General features: G+C 45.9%; 1 protein-coding gene and 1 long non-coding RNA gene across 6 annotated transcripts; one reads left to right on the forward strand and one right to left on the reverse strand.

The window, feature by feature from the left end:
• Positions 1-5,550: 5,550 nt before the first annotated feature.
• LOC132509207 (uncharacterized) lies at positions 5,551-18,590 on the forward strand. Of its 2 annotated transcripts, none has more exons than XR_009536927.1 (3): positions 5,551-6,077; positions 11,689-13,604; positions 15,019-18,590. It is a non-coding gene; the product is annotated as an uncharacterized LOC132509207 (long non-coding RNA). The 2 variants fall into 2 exon arrangements; XR_009536926.1 differs by lacking the exon at positions 5,551-6,077 and adding an exon at positions 6,105-6,545.
• On the reverse strand, positions 12,431-25,631 carry DHODH (dihydroorotate dehydrogenase (quinone)). Of its 4 annotated transcripts, none has more exons than XM_060129881.1 (9): positions 25,593-25,631; positions 22,963-23,175; positions 20,856-21,055; positions 18,446-18,528; positions 15,485-15,672; positions 14,772-14,885; positions 13,549-13,753; positions 13,265-13,424; positions 12,588-12,782 (listed from the first exon to the last, which is right to left on the reverse strand). In XM_060129881.1, exons 1-9 carry the CDS (start codon positions 25,611-25,613, stop codon positions 12,728-12,730), a joined length of 1,239 nt encoding a protein of 412 aa, XP_059985864.1. In that variant the 5' UTR covers positions 25,614-25,631; the 3' UTR covers positions 12,588-12,727. The 4 variants fall into 4 exon arrangements, with proteins under 4 accessions (XP_059985866.1, XP_059985864.1, XP_059985865.1 ...); XM_060129882.1 differs by having other exon boundaries at positions 25,541-25,618; XM_060129884.1 differs by having other exon boundaries at positions 12,642-12,782; positions 13,718-13,753.
• Between the last annotated feature and the right edge of the window lie 21 nt (positions 25,632-25,652).

The raw sequence follows: 25,652 nt of genomic DNA on the forward strand, positions 1-25,652 counted from the left end.
TTGATTTTTTTCTATTGTTTGCCTCTTTTTCTTTCAATGATTCCCACTCTTAACTTTATTATTTACTCTTTTTTCTTACTTTAATTTTTTAATTTTCTTTTTTGAACTTCTTAAAGCAGAAACTTTTATCAATTTTAACTTTTCATTTCTAATGCATGTATTTAAAACTATATATTTTCCCCTACATGCTGCTTTACCTATATCCCATAAGTTTTAATAAAATTTTTATCAGTTTAAAATATTTTCTAATTTCCATTTTATGTCTTGTTCATTCCATGATTATTTAAAAGTATGCTGTTTAACTTGCAAACATTTGGAGATTTTAAAATTATTTTTCCTCTGTTGATTTCTAGTTTAATTACACAGTGGTCAGAGAATATACTCCATATGATGTTTTTAAATTTAGTTATTTATTATTTATTTTTGGCTGTGTTGGGTCTTTGTTGCTGCACGCCGGCTTTCTCTAGTTGTGGCGAGCGGGGGCTACTCTTCATTGCAGTGTGCAGCTTCTCATTGCTGTGGCTTCTCTTGCTGTGGAGCACAGGTTCTAGGCGCTCGGGCTTCAGTAGTTGTGGCACGTGGGCTCAGTAGTTGTGACACTCAGGCTCAGTAGTTGTGGCTCGCGGGTCTAGAGCTAATGCTCAGCAGTTGTGGCGCACGGGCTTAGTTGCTCCGCAGCATGTGGGATCTTCCCAGACCAGGGCTCGAACCCGTGTCCCCTGCATTGGCAGGTGGATTCTTAACCACTGCACCACCAGGGAAGTCCCCTCCATATGATTTTGATCCTTTGAAATTTATTGAGACTTGCTTTATGGCCTAGCATATGACCTGTTTGGATAAGTGTTCCATGTGTAGTTAAGAAGACAGCAGTTCTTGGGTATAGTGTTCTAAAAGTGTCACTTAGGTCAAGTTTGTTAATTGTGTTGTTCAAGTCTTCTATAGGCTCACTGAGTTGTTTCCTGCTATTTGTGTTAGTTACTGAAAGAAAACTTATAAATTTGTCTCTTTTTTCTTTAAGTTCTGTTATTAGGTACATACAAATTTAGGTTTGTTATGTCTTCCTTTTAAGTTGACTCTTTTTTTTTTTGGCTGCACTGGGTCTTAGTTGTGGTGCACGGACCCTCTCGTTGAGGTGCATGAGCTCAGTAGTTGTGGCGCGTGGGCTTAGCTGCCCCACAGCATGTGGGAACTAGTTCCCCAACCAGGGATTGAACCCACGTCCCCTGCATTGGAAGGCGGGTTCTTTACCACTTCACCACCAGGGAAGTCCCTAAATTGACTCTTTATCGTTATGAAATGTCCTTGTTTATCTCTAGCAATTTTTCTTGCCATAAAGTCTCTTGATCTGATGTTACTGACTCTCTTGGTTAGTGTTTTCATGGTATATTTTTTCTATCTATATGCCATATAATTGGTATTTGATTTTTTAATCAATTCTGACAATCTTTGCATTTTAATTGGAATGTTTAGTTTATTTACCTTTAATGTAATTAATAGAATTGGTTTCATTTACCATCGTGCTATTTGTTTTATATTTAATCCTTAAGTTCTTTTCTCTTTATTTCTCCTTTCCTGCCTTTCTTTTCTTTGTATTACTCAGTTTTTAAAAATATCCTCTATTAGCATTTTTTGTTATTTATTCTTGTATTATTTTTCTAGTGGTTACCCCAAAGATCTCAAGGTATGCATCCTTGACTTATTATAATCTACTTTAAATTAATGCCTTTACCACTCCCCAAATAATACAAGAACTTTACAATTTAAGTCTCTTTACCTTCTCCCATTCTTTATGCTACATAGTATAACTCCCATAATCATTTTTTAAAAACAGTTGCTAGCAGGTAGATATGATATAATTTGAAATGTGAGTAAATAGAAGCCAAGAAGACAAATTCACTGTTGTGGAAATTAAAAGGAAGGGATAAAATCAAGAGAATTTTCAGAAAAACAAATTGTAAAACTCAGTGAGTGATCAAATATGGGGAGGGCAAAGGAAAGACAAGGCTTGAAAATGACTCAGGGTTATAACCTTGAGACTCAGGGTCTCAAGTGGATAGATACGGGAAGACTAGGACTGGGATTTTGGGGTCTGTATGGGAAGAGAAAACACTGAGCTCAAGTTTTGAAATGAATGTTATGTAAAATTGGGGTGTGAAAGATGAAGCAGAGGACCAGATTTGGAAACCATCTAAATATATAACAATTTTACTAGAAATCGCATGAGGAATGAGTTTATCAGGACACCAAATATAAAAGGAGGCATATTCATTCATTCATTCATTCATCAAACATTTATCAAGTGTCTACAATGTGCCTACATGTCCTAAGTGCTGAGGACATAACAGAGAACAAATCAAACAAAACCCCTGCCCTCCTGGAGCTGACATTCTAATGGGAATATAATGGATGATTAGTGGTTGGAGTTAAAAATACATCATTAATTGAGACAGAGGAGTATTCAGTATATAAGCAGAATCTGTAAAGATGCTGTCCATGAAACCTAGGAGTTGAAGAAAAGCTTGAATAAGGCAGAAATACTGTACTTCAATGGCTCCCAAACTTTGCTGTACTTTAGAATTTCCTGGGGAGCTTTTAAAAATCCTGATGCCCAGGTCATACCCCATCCCTGTTACATCCGAATGCATGGGGGTAGGTGCCAGGCACGAGCATTTTTTAAAGATAGCCAGGTGATTCCAAATGCAGCGAAGTTTGGGAACCACTGTCATACTTCATCGAATTTAATATGCTATGAATTGTAAGAAAGAGAAAATTCTGCCAATTAAACTCTGACAAAATGCTTAAGATACCATCAATGCAAGATGCACCTCAATTTCAGAGGTGTTATAATGGAACAATAATCAGCATCTCAGAATTGATGAGACTCTCTGGTCACAAGTGCATGGGCAGCCATGGAATGAGACCAATTGGATTTTCCCAGCAGTGCACATGACCTTAGAACAGAATGACTAGTTGGGTGTTGAATTCAGAACAGCACATGTTCAAAATTTCAGTTCGTCTTGATAAATTAAACAAAGACGTTCCTGCTATTATGCCTCTTTCTAGGTTATCTCCCTTTTCCTCAGGGACCAGGAACTACGAAATCCTAGTATGCCCAGAACATGGACATTGGTTCCCAGAGATACTTCCTTAGTGCCAGCAATTCTCTTTGCAAAGACTGGGCCACTGGCAGACATACAAACAGTTATTTTAAGCCTTTTAAAAAGCTTCTTAAACTAGCACCAACCCTGACACTTTATAAATGAGGAACTTCCAAGTTTCAGACTTCTAAATCAAATATTATCCTCAGACCAGCTTCCTATCAGTAAAGACAGCCAACCAGAAATGGTAAACCCACAGTCTGTCAAAACTTCAAACATAATCTGCCTTCCCCAGGATGAAATTGGTCAGAAGTCAGAGCGTAAGGATCTTAGGATAAGTTTAAAAAACTATATTCCAAAGAGTTCATATAAACTTTCCTCAGTTTCTGCAACTGCATTCATAGGACAGAAAGCAAGGACTTCTTCTAGGTCCCAGGAAACAGGTAGGGGCCAGGTTCGCATTTGTTTTTCACCTTAATCACTACACCCAGCAGTGCCCGACACACACACACACACACTCAGTTCAGTTTGCTGAACTGAACGGGTGATAAACAGAGCCTCTGCCCTCAAAGAGTTCAGAGTGGCGGAGAAATGAGTATACAGCATAATTAAACGCTGCCTGTCACATCAGCTTCTATCTGCAGGAACGAGCAGGCCCTCGGGCGTGAAAGCTGATGATAGAACCAGCCCTCCAAGTGCCTCAGGAGAGTGGGCACCCACCTCATAACAATAACAGCTAACATTGTCAGAGTCCTTCCTGTGTGCCAGGCACTGCTGGGTGAGCTTTCTGTGTGTTTGTTCATTTAATTCTTCAACAGCACCTAAGCAATAGATCCTTTTATTATCTAATAACCCCATTTTTACAACTGGGTACAGAGAAGAGAAGGAACTTGCTCGAGGCAACACAGCTACCTCGAGGCAGGATTCAAACCTGAGCGGAGCCCTCGGCCACCTTAAGGTACTCCCTCCCCAACACGAGGGACCTTACTGGATTTTCAAGGCCCCTCACATATCCAGCCTTGAGTTCTCACAATTAGAGTCACTTTTAAGGGTCAACTAGGGACAAATCCTGTACTGAATTAAGACATTTTTACCTGGAAGGGATAACAAACTTGCTAGCTAACCTCACTAGTCAGGGTAAGGATATCAGTTCTGAGTGGCTATCAAAGCCCATTAGGAACCGTGTGTATCATTAAAACCAGGACCCTGGCAGTGATACCCAGCAGAGGGTAAGGAAGACCCTAAAACACTGGCACCCAAAGCTGGAGAAGCCTGATGCTGCAAAGAAGTGAGCCCCTGTCCAGGCCCTGAGAGCACCACAGCGGGGAAGCAGGAAGAACCACGTGGGCCTTGGCTGCAAGACGCATTAGGAAATAGACCAAGGAAACTGCCTGGCAAGCATTTGGGAACAGTCACCCCTGGGTGCCAGCCACATTCTGGGTGGAGTTGAGCCATCCACCCCAGTCCCAAGACAGATCTCTCTAGATGGAATGGTGTTAAAATGGAGCTCTGCTTTTGAATCAGTGTAAGAAATCAGGAATTTGCTTAATTATGGCTCCAGGAAATAGTATGAAATTAGTCCTGGCCACAGAGAAATCAGCATAGCTGTAACCTGCTAAGCCCCCAGGTGGCCCTCCTCTCTGCTAGGGAAGCCCTGGGCTCCTTCCTCTGTTGTTGGGTGTAACCCAGTGGATTCTGGCCAGTTGTGTTTGTACAGTTGACCCTTGAATAAGGGTTTGAACGGTGTGGGTACACTTATACACAGATTTTTTTCAATAAACACGTACTACAGTACTGCACGATCTGTGGTTGGTCGAATCCGGGGACCATAAAGTTATACACAGATTTTTGACTGCACAGAGGTCACTGCCCCAACCCCTGCGTTGTTCAAGGGTCAACAGAATTTGTGTCTTTGGAGATTTGGAAAGATGGTGGAAAACTCAGCTATCTTCATCCCCAACACATGACACGGCCACCAGCAGGAAGTAGGATCTCAATAAATGATTCTTGGAAGAATGAGTGAGTGAAAGAACAGATGAATAAGGGTCAGCTGTATTCACACACACATATGTGTATACATACATGTGTGTATACGTGCATATAAATATATATTTGTATGGTTGTGTGTTTGTTTTTTAATGGTTATGTTAGAGTCTCAATTGTAGTTGAAATTCTCATCTAACCAGAGTGAAATTTTTAGGATCCAGGACATTGATTCCATACTTTTTGCTCCGTTGAGGTAGGAAGGTGTCACTAGATCCAGTAACCTTACAAATTCCACATCCAATAAAATGGACGAAGCTCAGCAGGCTAGCCAGCTTCTCGCATAACCAAGGGATGAAATGGCACCTCAGTTATAGCTTACACTTGTCTGGGCAGGAAGGGGGTTGTGCTGCCCCAGGAGGCCTTCTGACCCTCCAGGCACAGCTTTGTTCCTGGATCCAACCAGGTCAACCCTAGTGATTAAAGGGGTGGCAGGTGGTGTGGGCAGGTTGCCTTCACCTGCTGTAACTCTTTCTGTTTCCTGTGGGACACTTGCCAACTGTGGCTTTCAACACCCAGGAAACCTCTCCCTGGCTGGCAAGAATGCGGGGAGTTTTCATGGTAATTGCATTTCCTCCCCAAAAGGCCCTGCCCTTCGGAGCCTGGCCCCTGTGTTGCTACCCAGGTATTTCACAAACACCCACTGCCTGCCGGTGCTGGGTCATTCTCACCCTGCCCCTGCACACACACCTCTTGGCCCTGCCCACCGGTGTCCTCTTAGCTGTGACAGCCACACTAACTTCATTTCCCACATTTACAACCACAAGTTTCTTAGAAAAAATTTCCCTGACTGCCAAGATTCCACAGGTAACATGATAGTCTGATTCCACAGGTAACATTCTCACACTGTGCTAGCACCAGAGATCTGCACCTGGAGGAAAGAGAAATCTTGACATGGGTCTTAGCCAAGTAGAAAGCAGATAACATATCTTCCAGGTAAGTAAAAGATTACAGTAAGTCTCAATCTGGCTTCTTTATTAGCTGGGATTAAATTTGGCTAAATATGAGGGAAAACCCCAATTGACAGTGACTTAAGCACACAAGGTTTTATTTTCTCAAATAAAAGAGGTAGGGAAATAAGCAGACAGAGCTGGCATGAAGCCCTTTCCAGCTTATGCCTCTGGGATGACCTTGATCCTCAGGTCTAAAAAGGCTGCCAAAGCTCCAGACATCATGATCCGGGCAGCGGCAGACTTCCCAGAAGTTGCACACGGTACTTTCATACGTATCTCACTGAGTAGCATTTGGTCATATATCCACATGCAGCTACAGCAGAGATCAAAGGCTGAAGGAAATATAGCCTTTATTCTGGGAATCCAGAATGTAGAACCGTTTATAAGACAACTCGCCTGATGTCTTCAGAGGTGACGGCTTTAGATTTAAAAAGACTAAAGAAACATACAGGTGAGCCTTGATTGACTCTAGAAGTTATTTTTAGGGCAATGGGAAAACTTGGAATATGGACTAAATGTTAGATGATATTAGGAAATCATGGCTGTTTTCTTAGGTAAGATCATAGAGTTATGTTTTCATAGGAACATATCCGCTTTTTTAGCAGATGCAGGCTATGAAGTACTTAGGAGTGAAGTGTCCTGACATCTACCATTTCCTTCAAAATGGTTCATCAAAATACTGTATATAAATAGATTAAAAAGATTGGTAAGAAAAGCATGGAAAAGATAGAAAGAATTAATGAGTCTAGGTGGAGGGGGGTATAGATGTTTGTTACACTATTTCAACTTTTCTTATGTCTAAATGTCTTATAATAAAAATTGGGGGAGAGTAATTTTTTACACTATTCTTTCAACTTTTCTTATGTCTAAATGTCTTATAATAAAAATTGGGGGAGAGTAATTCTCTATTTGGTTTGGCTGTTCCACGGTCTTTTTCACATAAGGTTGACTACCTCCTGATGAACAGGAATGCTGTTCCTGTCGGCACTCTGGAGCCAGTCAGTTTAGAGGGTCTGCGGGTAGTGGGTTGAATCCTGAGTCTTAGCCAGGGTGGATCTCAGAGTTTGTGGGTGTGGAGAGAGAAGATGGCATCTTGGCCCTCAACTTCTCCAAGGGTATCCCCTATCACCGAGATTGCAGCACAGCAGCAAGGATCCACAAGTCCCATCACCATCTGAGATAACAGATAGATAGAAAATGAATCCAAGACATCTTGTACAGCAGAGGGCTCAGTGGTATATCAGGATACTACTGGGTAGAGCAGAGCAAGTGCTAGACTTGAAATTAGGAGACTGTGTCCTCCCTCTGCCATTTCTGCCCATATCCTCTTGGGGCAGGCACTTAACTTCAGTTTCCTCATCTGTAAAGTGCAGGTCATAACCTCCACCTCACCTACCTCACACAAAGCTGTCTGAAGATCAAAGAAGACACTGTGTGATTTGCTGTAAATTTACCAATGTACAAGATAATTAGAAAGATGACCTTGCTTGTCTGAGAACTATTTCATCCTATTAGGCTGCCATGCAGTTACCACAGACACCAGGACCAAATGAACTTTTCAAAATTCTGCTCATGGTGGTTTAGAAATATCTCCACAAATTCTTTTGACATTCCTCCCTTCAAAAATGGAAACTAATTTCCCTCTCCTTGTACTGATATGTGTGCTGGACTTAGTGTCTTGCTTCTAACATAGAGTTGCCAGGTAAATTACGTTATGCCCAATTAAATTTGGATTTCAGAAAAACAACATTTTTTTTTTTTTTTTTTTTTTGCGGTACGCGGGCCTCTCACTGCCGTGGCCTCTCCCGTTGCTGAGCACAGGCTCCGGACGCGCAGGCTCAGCGGCCATGGCTCACGGGCCCAGCCGCTCCACGGCATGTGGGATCTTCCCGGACCGGGGCACGAACCCGTGTCCCCTGCATCGGCAGGCGGACTCTCAACCACTGCGCCACCAGGGAAGCCCAACAAGTAAATTTTTGCATAAGCATGTCCCAACTATTGCATGGGATGTACTTATACTTAAAAGCATATCCATTGTTTATCTGGAATTCAAATTTAACTGGGTATCCCATTGTTTTTGTTTTACTAAAACTGGCAACTCTATTCTAATGAAGGGAATGAAAGTGACATAAGTAATGGTGTATGACCACCAAGACGAGGTCATAAAAGGCATCGGAGCTTCCACCTTGCTGTAGGTCACTGGCTCTAGGAGAAGCTGGGTGCCCTGGCAGGACACTCAGGCAGCCCTTCCTGCCAACGGCCAGCACCAGCTCCCAGGCCATCTTAGAAGTGGATGCCCCAGCCCCCGTGAAGCCTTAGATGACTGCAGCCCTGGCCAACCTCCTGGGAGACCCTGAGCCAGAACCACCAACTAATTTGCTCCTGAATTCCTGACCCGACACTGTGTGGAACAGTAAATGATTGTTGTTTCAAGCTGCTATGTTTTGGATCCTCAGGCTCAGCCCTGGCTGGCACTGTGGTGCCTACAGAATGTCCCCCACTTCTACGGGACTCTGAGCTTCCATCACTAGATCCCATTTGACCACCTTATTTCAGACCAATCAAGTGCCCAGGGCAAGTATCTATGAAAGCTTTTTTATAAAAAGTAATTGCACACAGGAAGTCTATATGTTAAAAGAAGATGAACTTTTGAGGGAGAAGAGAAGGGAAAAGGGACTAATAATACTTGTCAGAGGTCCTGTAAGGACCTTTACCTTCATCAGAAGGAGATACTCAGGCCCTGGGGCCCAGTTCCGCTGATTCCCAGCTGCCTGGTTTGGGGAGGTTATTTAATCTCTCAAAGCCCTCATTTTATCTGTGAATACAAGCACAGTAATACCTATTTGCAGGACTTTTTTGATGATTAGAAACATTGAAAATATTGTTTATTAAGAGATTAGGATGTGCTGAGCCATATTGCCCTTAGTATTTAATCCTCAGAACAGCCCTTTGAGATGGGTCTGTCCTCCCCATTTTACACATTAGGAGACTGAGGCCCACAAAAGCTACATGATGCCCACAGCAGGAGGAAAGACATGCAGGGTCGCCTGAAACAACTGAGAATGGGTGAACCCAGGGAAAGCTACACCCCTTCTGTTACCCTTCCCTGCGTTTTTGTTTGTTTGTTTGTTTTTTACATTTATTTATTTATTTATTTGGCTGCGTCGGGTCTTAGTTGCGACACGCGGGATCTAGTTACCTGACCAGGGATCAAACCCGGGCCCCCTGCAGTGGGAGTGCAGTCTTAGCCACTGGACCACCAGGGAAGTTCCCCTGTGCCTTATTTGAAATCTCTTCTCTCTCTCTCCCAGATACACAAACACACACACACACACACAAATGGATGTGGCAATCACACTGGCTGAAGCCCAAAGTGGCTTGCTAAACCCACGATTCCTTTTTTCTTTTTCCACCAAGGAAGAGACATAATGGAAACTATCTCCAGTGAGAAAGTGGAGAAGGAACAAGTTTATTCCAGGGCAGTACTTGAAAATTCCCGCGTGGAGCAGCCTAAGAGGAAAGGGGCCTCTCTTACAAAGTTGTAGAGAAAGTATGAACTGAACAACCCCCTCTAATGGCAACCTGGCGGTAACTATCAACATTTTCAGTGCACGTAACCTTTGCCTGAGCGATACCATTTCTGGGAATCTATTCCACAGAAATTTTACTGGAAGAGCACAAAGATACATAAACCAAGAGACTCGCTGATGTACTGTTTGTGATGTGAAAAACAAACAGCCTGCACCTCTAGCCATAAGCAAATACTGATATATCTGAGCTGCGGAAAACCAAAGGGCTGTTAGAAAGAGCAAGGTAGATTGAAGGGACGGACATTGAAAGACTCCATGATTATATGGGGAAAAAAAGCAAGTTGTGAAATAAGATTTAACTTACTATTTAACTAATGTGAATTTACTTATTTAACTAATGTGAAATTGGCAGGAGATGCACACAACACAAAATGCAAGAGTCAATAATGTAAATGATATTAGCAATTCTGCACACTAATCCACCCAACAGTCCTGGGCCTCACGGGGCATTGGCAACCTGGGCCTCCTCCCATGTGTCTCCCAGCATTGCGCTTCTCTGGGCTGAGTGTAGTTTCCAGCGTTAAGAAAAACAGGTACTCCTTACACCACAGGGCCCCTGAACGCAAGCCAACTACTTACGCTGGTGCTCAAGAGAAACAGCAGCCCGTTGAAGCTGTGCTAAAAGACAGATTGTCAGTCTCCAACAGAGAATCTTCCAAAGGGCAACTCTTCCCCTTTCCTTCCCCCTTTCCCTGAACAGTTCAGTCATAAAGCCATTAGCTGGCACAGAGCAAGGTAGGTGCCTGCAGTGGCAGCAAAAGAGGAGCAAGGGGCTCAAAGTAGAAAATCAGTCAATACCCACACAGGACAAACAGGGCGCCCACAAAGTGTGTGTGTGCGTAAGCATTTGGTGCGGGGCGTCAGAGTCCTAGCTTACAAGGAAAGTGGCCATGCAGGGGGACAGGCCAGCAAAGAAGTCAGAGCCTAAATGAGGTGAGGGGGATGTCTGCCCCCGGGAGCAGCCTGGAGCAGGTATTGGAGCTGTACAAAGTGAGGACAGTGCCCAAGGGGTAAGGGATGGTGAAAGATGTCAGGACCCAAGCAAGGAAAAAGGATGCCAGCACATGGCAGGGGGTGGAAACCAGAGATTACTCACATATGAGAGGACTGATCAAATAAGAAAATAGAGTAAGTATAGAGGTAGTCAGGGTTTCCACAGTCAGAGAAGAGAGTTACAAATATGGGGAGGGAAGAAACTAGAATTAAACTTATGGTTTGGGATTGGAATTGAAGGTATCAGTCTGAACTCATGGTTTTCAATATAGAGAGATATAGAAATATAGATGTATGTGTACATGTATATTCCCTAGCTCTATCCCTGGTCAGGGCACTAAGATCCTGCAAGCCACACGGTGTGGCCAAAAAAAAAAAATAGTTCTTTGTACTATTCTTGAAACACTTTTATATGTGTGTGTGATAGATTTTTTTAAAAAGACAGAATAGCTATGGGTATGTGCTTGCATATACAAAGAAAACTGACTGGAAAAATCTAGATGGATACAAAAGTTAACTGTGACTACCTCTGATATGTGGGATTGTTTGAGGAGGGAAGGAGGTAGACAACATTAATTTGGGGGCTATACTGTTTAATTCATGAATAGGTATTATTTTCATACTAAGGTTCTTTTTTTTAAGAGATAATTACCTCTATTTTTTATTATTTATTTATTTATTTTTGGTTGTACCAGGTCTTAGTTGCTGCACGTGGACTCCTTAGTTGCGGCTCCAGGGCTCCGTAGTTGTGGCTCACCAGCTCATAGTTGTGGCATGTGGGGTCCTTAGTTGCGGCACGTGGGCTCCTTAGTTGTGGCATGCAAACTCTTAGTTGCAGCATGCATGTGGAATCTAGTTCCCTGACCAGGGATCGAACCTGGGCCCCCTGCATTGGGAGCACAGAGTCTTATCCACTGCACCACGAAGGAAGTCCCTAAGATTCTTTTTTAAGAAACAGGAAAAAGATCTTTGTAAAAGACAGCAGGAGACTGACTGTTGGCTTCTTGGCAGAGGCAGTGGGCAGAGGCTGAGGGCTGAGGCCGAGATTCAACGATGAGACAAGGACATATTACCTCTACAGCAGCCACAGGCCTCTCCTCAGAGCTACCAAGAAATTTTAAAATCAAACCTGCACTGAGCTGAAGAGAATAAAGGTAATTTCCTGTTGGCTGCGAAGGCATACTGACATCTACAGCACTTCCCAGCCGAGGTTTTCAACCTCCAATCACCATTTGCTTTTCAGTTTTGAAAAGGTTAGCATTTCTGTTTCTTTAGTTAATGACTAGACCTCTTGAGCCCCTTGTCTAGTGTCTTCAAGCACCTCGAGAACCTGCCTGCCCAATGGCCCACAAGTCACAGATTTTTCAATAAGGGGGATAACAAGCCCATTTTCTGAACTATGTCTCTCCAAAATTGCCATGTTAAAATCCAGACTGGCAGTATCTCAAAATGTGACCTTGTTTGGAGACAGGGCCTTTACAGAAGTAATCAAGTGAAAATGACCAGCATGACCAGTGTCCCTCTGCGCACAGAGGGAAGACCAGGTGCAGACATGGAGAGGATGGCCATCCACAGCCCTATTCTTGCAACTTTTATCTAAGTTTGAAATATTTTCAAAATACAGGTAAAATTTTAAATAAAAATAAAGATAGAATGAAAGAGAGTCAAGCTCCTGGGAAGCCCACTACAGATCCTGGGGGAGCAGAGGCCTGGAAGGACCTACAGGATCTGGGCAAGAGGGCTGGGATTTAAATCCAGTTTTTAAATGACTTTATTTTACCGTGATTTTCCCTCCAAATGTCTAATGTCCTTGTAATATTAAAGGATCCTGGGATTTGAATCTAGAAAGAATCATGGATGCAGTTCCTGTCCAACAAGTGGTTGAACAAAGCCTTGCATTGCTTCTGGTGACCCTCATGCTTGGCTTTTACAGTCCAGCCGGTGGAGGGGCCCCTGTGGTTTGGGGATGTGGTCTCCTCTTTCCATCAGCCACAAAGGCTCGCTTGATTTAGCGGGACGGTTCCAGATCAGGCTTCCCACCGACCCATCGTCACCTCTGATGATCTGCTCCAATGGCATCTGTGACTCTGGTAAAACCCTGCTCCCTGGAGAAAGAAAACAAAGCAATTTCAGCAAATGGTAAAGGAAAGGCCTGGCTCTTACTGGAAGCCCACGCTCAACCAGGCTCTATCTCGTCCGTAACTGCACCTGCCTCGCTCTCCCAAACGCATGCTCGTGCCCTGTACAGTGTCTTCACCCTGGAATCTACCCAGGTCTTCAGGCCAGGGAGGGAATCAATTTTAAGAACCGACAGCTCCTGACATCAAGCCAGTGTTACTGAATGCCACCAGAACTCCTCGGGCCTATGAACACCATTGCCTTGGAAGTTAATCTTGAATTCCTTGGCACTGTTTGACCTTTGTCAAAAGAGCAACAGGGTAAGTTTCCCCTGCGTTTGGGGTGTACCCCTCAAATGCATTTTCAATGAAGAATAAAGACTGATGAATAGCATCCCCTTGATTTGAGTCATTCTGAGTTGATACCACATTAACTTTGCCTGGTTCAAGCCACAGGTGGCCCCACTCACTTCAAAAGGGCCTCCAGCTCCCGCTTGACTCTGCCCACCAGGGGCGGCCCCCGGTAGGTGAGGGCTGTGTACAGCTGCACCAGGGAGGCCCCCGCCCGGATCTTCTCCAGCGCGTCCTGCCCGCTGCTGACACCGCCAACCCCGATGATGGGAACTCTACCTGCAGAGAAGCACACAGCACACTGTGAGGAAGGCTGGGTGACAGGAGAGCCAGGAGCTGTTTGGCTGCAGCCCCGGCCCGCTGCTGAGTGCAGCAGTTCAGGAACCCCGATACCATCACAGACTCGGCGCCTGAGCCACACGTAGATCTGAAGACAGGGACACCAGATTCTTGCCTTGGGTGAGTGCATACATCTCCCTGATGGTTTGCGTTGATAAATCTCGGAGGGGCTTCCCGCTCAGCCCTCCCATTTCAGAGCGCAGGGCCCCCTGGAGGCTGGCAGGGCGACTCACTGTGGTGTTCGTGACAATCAGTCCATCGATGCCCAACTGCAGTGTGAGACAGAGAAAGAGCCCCTAAGTCAGGGCACGACGGACTTGGAGAAGCTTCCGCGGGGGTCTGAGAGAGCAGCCGGGCTGGGCGCCCACACTTAAGGCCACAGAAGCAAGAGCTAGACCAGGCCTCACTCACTATGCTTTCTGGGCAAGTGTCAGAGTGAGCCTCAACGTGATAGTAGCAGCCATCATGTACCAACCACCCGTACAGTTCCCCCAGGACACGGTTTAATCCTTAGAACAACTCAATCTAGAGTGTCCTGTCCAAAGCCTCCAGGTAGTAAGTGGCGGAATCAGGATTTCAACCCCGGACTGCCGGGCTCAGTCTGTGTTTGCGCTACTCCCCTATGACACACAAACCCAGGGTTAGACTGGAGAAAGACAGAACACTGCAGTCTGACCAAGACTGAAGGATGCACAGCCTTAAAGCCCTTGCTGAAGGAAGAGGAGGGAAGAGGAGGGAAGAGGCAGGAGAAAATGACCCATTCAAACATTTATTGAAACATTTACTTTTTATTTCAGGCATACCTCATTTTATTGCACTTCACTTTATTGTGCTTCACAGGTACTGGTTTTTTTTTTACAAGTTTCTGGCAACCCTGCACTGTCAGATGATGGTGAGCATATTTTCAGCAATAAAGTTTTTTTTTAATCTGGATTATTACACCTCAAATGTTTTAATAAAACAGAAAATAAGAATAAAGTATTTTTTAATTAAGGTATGTACATTTTTTTTAGATGTAATGCTATTGTGCACTGAACAGACTACAGTAGTGTAAACGTAACTTTTATATGCACTGGGAAATCAAAAAGTTCATGTGACTTGCTTTATTGCAGTGGTCTGGAACTGAACCCTTAATATCTCCAAGGTCTGCCTGTATACGATAAATTACATCCTGACAGCCCTCCATATAACAGAAAGGAAACCACAAAGACTGCCGTCTGGGCTAACCCAGCTGGCCAGGTGGCCTCTACAGGCAATGAAGGGCGTCCCCCAGGCACCGACACTCACCTCTCTCACCACACTGGCAATATCCTCCTTGTCCTGGGCCGTGAGGTCAGGAGCGATCTTCACCAGCACGGCTGGCTTGTGCACTACCTTCAGGGCATCCCTCTCCTGCAGCACCTAGAGCAACATGGGGCCAGAGATGAGGACCCCCAAGACTGCAGTTGACAGTATAACCGTGACCTGCAGCCGCAGGTCAGTGTGTTTTCACACTAGCTGTCAGAATAAAGCACCAGCAATTTCTCCTTTTCAGGAAACACCGCTCTCAATTATGCAAAAGACCCCATCAAGGCAGAGCTGATTCCACTCTCTTGAACCAAGAGATCCCCAAGAGTGAGTCCCTAATGTCATTGGCATTGGCTAATATATCAAGGTTTATTTAGACTTTTGTTCCTAAAAGAGACAGCAAATACTGTCACAAGCACGGTTTAATGAAAAGTCATTCTATTCAATGTGCTAGATGCTAGGGACAGGGTGGTAAATGAGAGATGTGGTCCCTGCTCTCACGGACCTTGTGGGTTAACAGCAGGGATACATAACTGAGCAGCTGACTAATACTGAGCACAATCAGTGTTATACCGGGAATCAGAGGGAAGCAAGGGGTCCTAACTGGTCCAGGTCTTAAGGACAACTGCTCGATAGTGGATAGCAACGTTGAAGCTTTGCCCTAGAGGATGAGCAGGTAGGACAGGCTGGTGGAGCGGGATGTAATTGCCCACCTTGGTCAGCAGGCGGCGCAGCTCGGCCTTTCCCTGAAGGCTCCTCAGCCCAGCTGTGTTGGGACTGGACACATTCACTACCAGGTAGTCAGCCAAGGGGCCCAGGACTCGAACCCCCTCTGCGTAGTCCGAGGCAGCGTCCACCGAGGTCTTATTCTTCCCCAGGTTTATTCCCAGTGGCAGCCCATCTGTAAATATCACTGGTCAGGATTTTGTCCCCACTCACCGTTTCCCGTGCAACATTCTGAAGCCATCCTTGACCGAAGAGCCCACGAACAGCCTCACAGGCTCTCCAACTCCAAATGTGACCTTTCCCGCGCCAGCTGACAAACGCTGACTTACGCACGGCGCTGTTGCCTGCGGGCCAAGAACCGAGCCCTCCACCTTCATCTGCGCAGCTGGGTTTGGGCAGCTCCTAGGATGTTTTACCGCTTTGTGCCCTTTTTCTTTTTTAAGATTTAATGGAAAATGGAGAAATTAGGAGCGCAAATACTAGTGTTTAAAAAGGTAGGGCTCGTAAATGAAATACGACTGAGAAGAGACAAAAGTCAGTAGCATGCCACAGGGGCAGCTGTTTACCCTCAAGGGCTGCTTGTTAGACTTGGGTCACGTGACTGGGTGTGCAGTCATGAAGAAAAAGCAAAATTAAAGGATATGTATAAAATACTGGAAAATATTTTCGATTCTCATGCCTAAAATGTAGAGGCATAACGGTTTTATAATTTCCATTCTCTGAGAAGGGACTCCCCCTTGTAACTAGGGTGACCACACATCCCAGTGCTCCCAGGACAGCCCTGAATACTCCTGTAGCCTGGGCATAATTATTCATGCCTGCATCCCTTCCACTCTCAAAAGTGTTGTCTCAGTTTGCACAGTAAGTAATATGGTCACCTTACTTTAAAATCCAGGGAATTATCACCTGACTTGTGTTTTCGACTTTCAGTGTGTTTCTGAAATGTATTTTTCTATGTGTGAAAGCAAGGGCTTGTCTGTACTTGACTTCTCCTAAGATACTACCTTATCTGCAAAGGCTAAAGTATATACATGGTACCACCTGCTTTTTCCAGCTAACTGGGACGTCCAGTTAGCTCACAAAATGTATGTCAGGTCAGGGAGGATCAAAGAACAACATCCAGTACTGCTAACTACCTTCTCACACCTTAAATGCAGTCACCTGTTTTATCATCAACTTGAAAGTAAATGAAATTCGTGTCACTCACTTCATGAGTGGAAGGGAGGGGAGGGGTTTAGCATCCAGTTAGACAAATTATATAACAAGGTCTCCAAGCCTCCCAAATCAAGTGAAGATGGTTTGGAAACTGTAATTCTTTTCCACACAGGTAAACCAGCTTAATAGAGAATATCACTTTCATGTAGCCAGTGGATCTTTCATTAGTAGCCATTTGCCCCAAATGACAAGATTTTGGAGTTAGACAAAAATTGCTGAATTACTCTACCCGCAAAGGGCACCACAGCTCTTAACAACTCATGTTGCTTGGTATGATGCTAACAATAAGCTGTCTTCAAGGCTTCCAGCTGCCGGTGAACACTATGTGCAGAGCTCTGCTATGGGATTTTGTCTCCAACAAATGTCAGCACCACAGTGGGGGGCGAGGAACGGGCAAGGGAGAACGGGAGAAAAGTGGTATAAGGGGCACTGTGAACAGTTAAAAGAAGGAAAGGGAGACAAGAAGGCAGGAGAGTATCACAAACCATGAAAGTCCTATCATGACCTTCAAAGCCCACAAGTGGCAAGGTCTATCTACAGTATAGCAGGGTCTGGTTCTGCCAAAGCCAGGGAATTCCAAACAAGGTCATTTCCTACTCCCCAAATCAGAGATTGCTAATTGCCTCGGCCCTTTCAATCTCGCGTTCAGAAATGAATCCAGTACCGCAGGTTTTTCTCATCTCACCACCAGGACATCTAATGAGGCTAAACTCCTGGAAGGAGTTCCAGAAAGGCCCACCAAGGAAGATGGCTGCAACCCCATGCAACCCTAGAGGGCACCTGGGAAGGTACAGTGAGGATGGCATGGTGCCAAGACCACTATGTTCACCCCAAGGGACAGCAAGGCAGGGAGCCCCAGGGAATGAGTATCAGCACCTCCAAGGCAGCCTTCAGAAATGCATGGTGTGGGCTTCCCTGGTGGCGCAGTGGTTAAGAATCTGTCTGCTAATGCAGGGGACACCGGTTCGAGCCCTGGTCCAGGAAGATCCCACATGCCGCAGAGCAACTAAGCCCCTGCGCCACGACTACTGAGCCCGCGTGCTGTACCTACTGAAGCCCACGTGCTAGAGCCGGTGCTCCGCAACAAGAGAAGCCACTTTAATGAGAAACCCATGCAATGCAACAAAGAGTAGCCCCTGCTCGCTGCAACTAGAGAAAGCCCTAGTGCAGCAACGAAGACCCAATGCAGACAAAAATAAATTAATGAATTAAAAAAAATGCATGGTGTTTCCAAATAAGTCATGAAGGATATTTTCCCCAATGCCAGGAGTAGTTATCTCTGAGTAGGGAAGAGTGTGAGTAATTTTAATGTTCTTCTTTATGCTTCCCTGCATTTACTAACACTTCTATAATTAGCATTCATTATTTATAACGGACAAAAGGACAACAGAGCAGGATGTACAAAGATGGCGCCCAAGCCCTGCTCGCATCAACTGCCTATGTGATCACAGAGCAGCCACTCTGCACTGCTTACTTCCAAGCTGTCCCAGTTTGACACAGGTTACATAACCAGGCAGGAACTAAGTGGATCTTTGCTCAGTTGCGAAATTCAGTTAAGAGCTTGGAGGGTGTGATGGAGCCAGGAAAATTCCTCTAGCAGAGGAGCCCTGAGTTCCATACTGTTTTTTCCTATTGTTCAATCATGTTCACTTCACTAGGAATGTTCCTGACTTTCTCCCACAAGTTTCCTTCCAACAACTGAAGAACAGCCCTCTTAGGCAGGCCCCCTTTACCTTCTGTGAGCCTGGCCTGCGTCTGCTGTCTGGCCCGTAACCTGTGTTCCACCACTGAGAGTCCATGACTGTTGAATCCGTATCTGTAGCACAGAAGAGCGTTAGGGAGGAGATAAGGTTAGAGCCCTCAGGCAGAAAGCAAAGACTCTGGAGGGATGGCTCCATGGCCATTTTCAACATATATTTATGATGTAAAAACCAAAGAAAAAAATCAGAGTCAGTTCTTAGACTTCTAAAGTCTAAACACCCCTGGAAATCCTAGAGAACTTGCCAGAACACCATCAAATACAAAGGGAAAGATTAAAATTTGCCAACAAGCCACTTAGCCAACTAGCACTGTAAACAGCCCAGACCTGTCTGGACCTAGCCCACTCCTGCTTCCCACCCAACGGGGCCCTCACCACTCTGATGACCCATCTTCCCACCTCCTGCCTGTGCCCCACGAACACGCTTCCTGGAACCCATCCTGCCACTCCATTCCCCCATCCTTTCTACCTATTAAATCTCCCTCTTCCTGGCCCAAGTCAAATGCACCCTCTCCTCCTTGCATAAAGCTCCGAGCCACAAATGATCCCTCACCTCCTGGCATTCATGGAGTGCTTTGTACCTATCTTTCTCCTAGCTTGGGATGTACGTATATGCTTCAGTTCCCCTGCTGGGTTCCAGTCTTCTCGAGGACAAGGGACACATCTCCTCCCTCACCTGCCACTAGACACTCCGCAAAGCCTGGGCCTCGCCCCTCTTGATCATCTCTACGTCCCCAGCCCCACTGTGGGTTGTTGGCCTAATGGCCATCCCCACTCCCTTCCTCCTTGCCTGTGGAACCCAGCTCCCCTGACATGGGGTGAAAATGCCAATGACTCCTTTCCCAGCCTCGCTGGCAACTCAAGCATGAACTTGAGATGGGGCTTGGTCACTGAGACACAAGGTGATGCCTACCAGGGAGCTTCTGGGAAAATATCTCCTCCCATATCCATACTTCCTTTCCCTTTCTGCTCTCTGATGTCCTCATGCGAGGACGTATGCTTGCAGCTGGGGTAGGCATCTTACAAACGAGAAGGGAAGGCCCACAGAGGTTGGACCAGAGTACTGACGCCACCCTGCCGCTCAACCAACCCTAAAACTGCCTACTTCACCCGTAATGAGAAGAAAATAATAACAAATGCCTATTGTTTAAGCCACTTTGTCACTTGCAGCCAAAAACACCTAACAGATACATGTAGTTGTTGACTCATGTTCATTCAGCACCCACCCTGTGCGAGGCAGAGCAGGGAGCCTGGGCACACAAGTGCTTGGAGCTCAGGCCCGGCCCTCTTGTGCCACTTCTCACCCACGGGACTCTGCCAGGCACTGTCTTCCTGGTACCTGCAATTATTTGTGGCAGCCGAATCATCAACAAATATTTTTTGCCTGAATGTTCTGAAGATATTGATCCCAGCCTACAGGGGAAAGGTCAGTAACTCGATGTCTAATGCTGGAAATTTTCCCCGAAACCAGCACGATGATGCAGGACGTGCAGCCAAATAAACCACGTCAGTCTCCCAGGAGGCCCTTCATGATCCCAAAGGTGCCTACCAACGCCCCCAACGAGGCTCTCAAAACTCTGTTACCGAAAAGAAGGAACTTCTTCACTCTCTGGGTTAGCTGTAGAGAAAACTGCCCAGGGCTTACAAAGAGAAGGGCTTTACACGGTCTAGAAGGACCTCTCTTCCTAAAAGCAGCCGTCTATGTTGATTATTAAATTTCCCAGTTACTAAAGGCTGGAGCTGTGCTGTCAGGTGCAAGAGCCACTAGCCATGTGTGGCCACTGAGAGCGAAGCCTGGCCAGTCCAAAGCAAGAGTGCCGTAAGGAAAACATACTGGATTTCGAAGACTTGGTACAAGTGAAAGAAGGGAAACAGCCAGTCATTTTTATATTGCTTAATATTAAAATTATGATAGAGTATATTAAGTATTTCTAATTAAGTAGTATAATGAATAACTGTTACAAATAATAATTAAATAGAATATATTATTAAAGTTAATTGCACCTGTTTCTTTTTGCTATTTTATTGTGGCTACTAGAATATTTTAAATTACATATAGGGCTCATGATATTTCTACTGGACAGAGCTGGGCAAGGACACTGGAGTAACAATGTGGAAAGAGCACAAACTCTAAAGTCAGATAAGCCAACATCCGTTCCCAGGTTCTCCCGCTTCTGATCTCGTGACTGTAGCTAAGTCGTGTAGCTCTCTTAACCTCATCGTGTATACACGTTAAACTGAAATCATAAAACCTGCTTTTACGCCCGCACAGAGTAGATGCTCAACATGGTTCCAGAGCATTCCAAATGACAGAAAAATGTCCACACTGTATGGCAGAAAAAAACACCCCGAGTGTCCTGCTGGGGAGAAGGCTGCTCACCTACCTGTTAATGACGGCTTGGTCCTCAGGGAGGCGGAAGACCCTGGGTCTGGGGTTTCCTTCCTGAGGTTTTGGTGTAACACTGCCTATCTCAACAAAACCAAAGCCCATCTTGTAAAGTCCATCCACAGCTTCCCCGTGCTTGTCAAATCCTGCAGCGATTCCTACTGGATTTTGGAATTTATGGCCCAGGACTCTCACTTCCTAGGGAGAAGGAGACAAAGTCACAGGCACACAAGGCCATGTTGGTGTTTCTCAAAGCGTGGTCCACGGCACGCCTACATCAGAATCACCTGCTTGTGAAACAGCAGATCCCAGGGCCCATCCCCGGACTAAGGAATCAGAATCTCTGGGGGAGGGTGGGGAAGAATGGAACTCTGAGGGAACTTGTTTTTAACAGTGCTCTCCAGGTGATTCTGATGCCAGCCAGAGTTTGAGAACCATCGGGCTGTATCATCACTGAGGAGAAAAACAGTGTTTCCACCATGGGTTGAGCGGGAGACAGGTGGGGCCTTTTCCAATTACGGTGAAGAACTGTACCTTCTTATCCACTATTTAGCCCCTAGATGGTGCTATTCTGAAACAGTCAGGCAGCAAAATCCTTTAATCTTAGTAAGTCAGCCCCCGCTGTGTCCCTCCTCAGCCAGGTGATACCACGGCCCAGCTGTGTCCTCACGACTCCAGTGCTCGACCCAGCAGCACTGATTGCTGGGCCCCAGAACCAGGCTGGGCTGGAAGCAGGTTCTTCCCTGGCAAACATGGGGCGGATTCCTGATTGTTCTCTATGATGAAAGTGACTGGGGCCTAATTACTGTCAGGTCTAGCCTAACTCCTGAGGGACTTAGTATTCACACCCTGATCTAGCCAACAAATCTAGAAGCAAGATAAATACGTTAAAATGTGGGAAAGGAATCAGGATATCGTAAAGTCAGCAGTTGCCAACAGCATCGTCACTGTCAGCTGATATGGCAGGAAAGCCTGTGCCAGGACTAGCAAGGACCTCCAAGGGTGGTACCATCTGGCCTTGGAAGCAGGAGGAAGCAAGGCTGCCCCAAGGAGGGGAAGAAGAGATGGCAGTGAGTGTGTGCATGCGGTGCCTCGGGGACTGGGAGGCTGGGAGGGTGGCCACACTGGGGGCCCTGGGGGCCGTGCTCCAGGACGGGTCTCTCGGCCCCGGCTGCTCAACAGGCTCCCTGGGCAGCCTTCAGTCCTCAGGCCCAGAGGTGACGGTCAAATGGGGCTGGCACCAAACCAGAGCATCTGCGTACAGGTCTCCCCCACTTTTCCGAAGTTCTCTTTATGCCACTTTGCTTTTACGAAAGACCTACGTTTGTACCTGTTTTCTCTAACCAATAGGAATCCAAAGAGGATTTTCACTTTTACAGAAAAAAGTGCCACGTGTGCTCAAAACTGCAGGATGGGAAGTGAAAGGGATTCTAAGACAAAAAGGGAAAATGTAGAGAAGGCCCCTTTGATTGCTAACAGTGACCCTTCCCCAAAGAGGTCTGAGTGTGTCTTCTTCATGTTCACGTCATTCTAATGTTCCCCATTTGGTAAGAAGTCTCCTAAATGGAAACTGTCTGGGCTTGCACGAGGATGTAGATTCTAGGAGGACGTGGATTCTTGCACTTTGTTCGCTGCAGAAACCCCAGCACACAGAAGAGGAAGGGGATACGGTGGGGCCCCTGTGTTGAATGCAGGACGGAATGAGGCTGGGACAGGAGTCGTATGCTTTCCTCAAAGGGCTTGGCTAGACATGCCTACATCACATTAGATGTTAGTGATGCTGGCATGCTTCCCTTTTCAGCAGAGGTGAACACTGAGCTACCCGAGACCTCCGCGAGGCAGGATGGCGGCTAACGGACGGATGCTGAGCCAGACTCCATGGGTTTGATTCCTGGCTTAGCCACTTCCTAGCTGTGTGCATTTGGGTAAGTCACTTAACTACTCTGCACTTCAGCGTTCTTGATCTGTAGATGGGGATGACGGTTTGGGGTGGGGGGCTAATTTGGGACTCTGGTTTTCAAAAGGATCAGCCCCAGCTAAATAAATTAGGGAACTTTGACCTTGACCCTCGTGTCTATCGCACAAGGTGTTACAGGAGTACCTACCAGCATGTCAGAGTCTTGAAACGTGGCACGAGGAAGGAGGCCCAGGGAGGTGACGTGAACAGCCAGCCTGTGGGCTGCCTCGGGGTTCAGCAGCCCCTGCAGAGCCGGCATCAAGTGGTCCGCGTAGAAACGTTCATCCCCCGTGGCCGTCAGGTAGGAGGCGAAGAGAAGTCCTCCGCCCCCCAGTATCACCATGGCATCCTGGGCCCGCTTCTGGAAAAAAGAGCCAATGGGGCCCCCTCAAGGCCAGGCTGTAGCACCTTCTCTGAACCCTTTACACGTCTCACACACACACAGAGGACATAACATGCAGTGATGTCCATGGCCTTCTGCTAACGCTGGTCTCCTTGGGTTCTTGCTCACGTATTGCCTCTACGGTCAGAGGCTGTATCTGCACTTCTGCTGACACGCACTCCTCTAGCCCTGAAGGACTCCAGGCCAGGGATTTCAAGAGGGGCAAGGCTTCCCTGGTGGCGCAGTGGTTAAGAATCCACCTGCCAATATAGGGGACATGGGTTCAATCCCTGGTGCGGGAAGATCCCACATGTCGCGGAGCAACTAAGCCTGTGCGCCACAACTACTGAAGCCCGCACGCCTAGAGCCCGTGCCCTGCAACAAGAAGCCACCGCAATGAGAAGCCCGCGCACCGCAACGAAGAGTAGCCCCCACTTGCCGCAACTAGAGAAAACCCGTGTGCAGCAACGAAGACCCAACGCAGCCAAAAATAAATAAATTAAATATTAAAATTTTTTAAAAAATCTTTAAGAGAGGGGCGGTATTGCCCCCTAGGGACATGTGGTGGGCACCCGGAGGAGAATGTTAATAGATTTAGTGAGCAGGAAGTCAGTAAAGTCAGAACGGTCCCTATCGTGTGTGACTTTTGAACATCCTACTGACATTCACTAGGTAAAAATATCTGTTCATATTATCTGAGCCTAGAAATGCAAACTCTATTTCCCCACATAAACACAATCTCCTGTGTGGTTTTCATCTGTATTGACTTTCCAGGAATGCAATTACCTTGTAGATTGAGGGATGACTATACTGTTTTGCACAGAACATTACCAAGAATCACTCACCGTTTCAGAAAATCCATGTGGAATGGTTCAGTGCTTTGCTTAGATGTTTGACAATAAAACATTCCTGTGGCACTAGAATTTCTAAGTAGAGGCTTAAACACCTGACTCACTACCTAGGTGACTCATGCCCTAATATTTATGGGTTGAAATACATATTATTTTATTATAAATTTACTTCTCCTTTATATTCCAGTTAGGACATTATGTTGACTTTTTAAAATTATATATAGAAAGATTACATTATACATAAATTCCACTTCAGGATAATAAAGAGGGTTGCAAAAAAAAATTTTTTTAAAGGAGCATCAGGTCTTTTTTTAAAATTTTATTGAAGTATCATTGATTTACAATGTTGTGTTAATTTCTCCTGTATAGCAAAATGATTCAGTTATACGTGTATATATTCTTTTTCATATTCTTTTCCATTATGGTTTATCACAGGATATTGAATATAGTTCCCTGTGCTATACGGCAGGACCTTGCTGTCTATCCATTCTACATATAATAGTTTGCATCTGCTAGTCCCAAACTCCCAATTTTTCCCTCCCCCACCCCCCTCCCCCTTGGCAACCACAGGTCTGTTCTCTAGAGAGCATCAGGTCTTCTTGGATCAAGCTCAAACATCGCTCATAATACTTTTCTCTAATTATCACTGCCCAATGCTGAGTTCCTCACTCATTCATTCATTCAATCATTCAGCACATAGTGACTGTGCACTCAAGGATGGGTACAGACCGAGTCCCTGCCTTTACGAGGAGTACAACCTCAGAAGGAGACAGAAATCAATGATCATGCAAACATATAACTGTGACAAAGCTATGAAGAAAAAAGTGAGAGAAGAACCTAACAATCAAAGAGGTAGAGAAAGGCTTCCTTGACCAAGTGCCTTAAAGCTGATATTCAAAGGATAAATAGAAGTTAATTAGGCGGCAGGGCGGGGCGGTGTAAATGCTCTCTCCACTCTTGGCGGCAGAGGAGAATGAGATGCACCCAGGTGATTTGAGTTTCGTTCCCTGAACAAGGAAGTGACCTGATCGGATTTGCCTTCAGGGTCACTCCTAGCCGTCAACATAGATCTAGTATTCATTTTTCTCGCTTCTCCTCCAGGAGACTGTAGGAATGCCCCTTATGTTGATCAACAGATTTCTGAGCGCCGTTACAAAGACCCTGCCCTAAACTTTTATCTAAAAGGGTTGGCACCATGTTTTACTGTAATTTTATTCCAGGTTGGATGCTGCACACACTGCTAGGCGATCCCGTGTTCACTAAGCGCCCTGTGCCTGGCTCAATAAAGGCCCACGTGCGCTGACACAGGTCGGCATCTACTCCGTTTACACGTCCGTTTACACAGTGACCACGTACATGTGTAAATGCACACGCATGATCATTTGCGGGTGTCCCCAAAGACACAAACGTGCCAAAGAGGCCCACCCTCTCGGAGCCGCCTCCCGTCCACACCTCGCCCAGGCTAGCCCTCCCTCCATCCTCCCCCCGCCTGCCTTCCCGCAAGTTCTCTCCTCGCCGCTGCAGGGCCGCACCAGCTGAACTCACTTTGAGCTGTCTCCACGCCATGCTCCTTCCGCCACTGGGCCCGCCTCTGTCTCGTTTCCA

Source organism: Lagenorhynchus albirostris, chromosome 19 (genome assembly GCF_949774975.1).
Source record: "Lagenorhynchus albirostris chromosome 19, mLagAlb1.1, whole genome shotgun sequence".
Classification (NCBI taxonomy): domain Eukaryota; kingdom Metazoa; phylum Chordata; class Mammalia; order Artiodactyla; family Delphinidae; genus Lagenorhynchus; species Lagenorhynchus albirostris.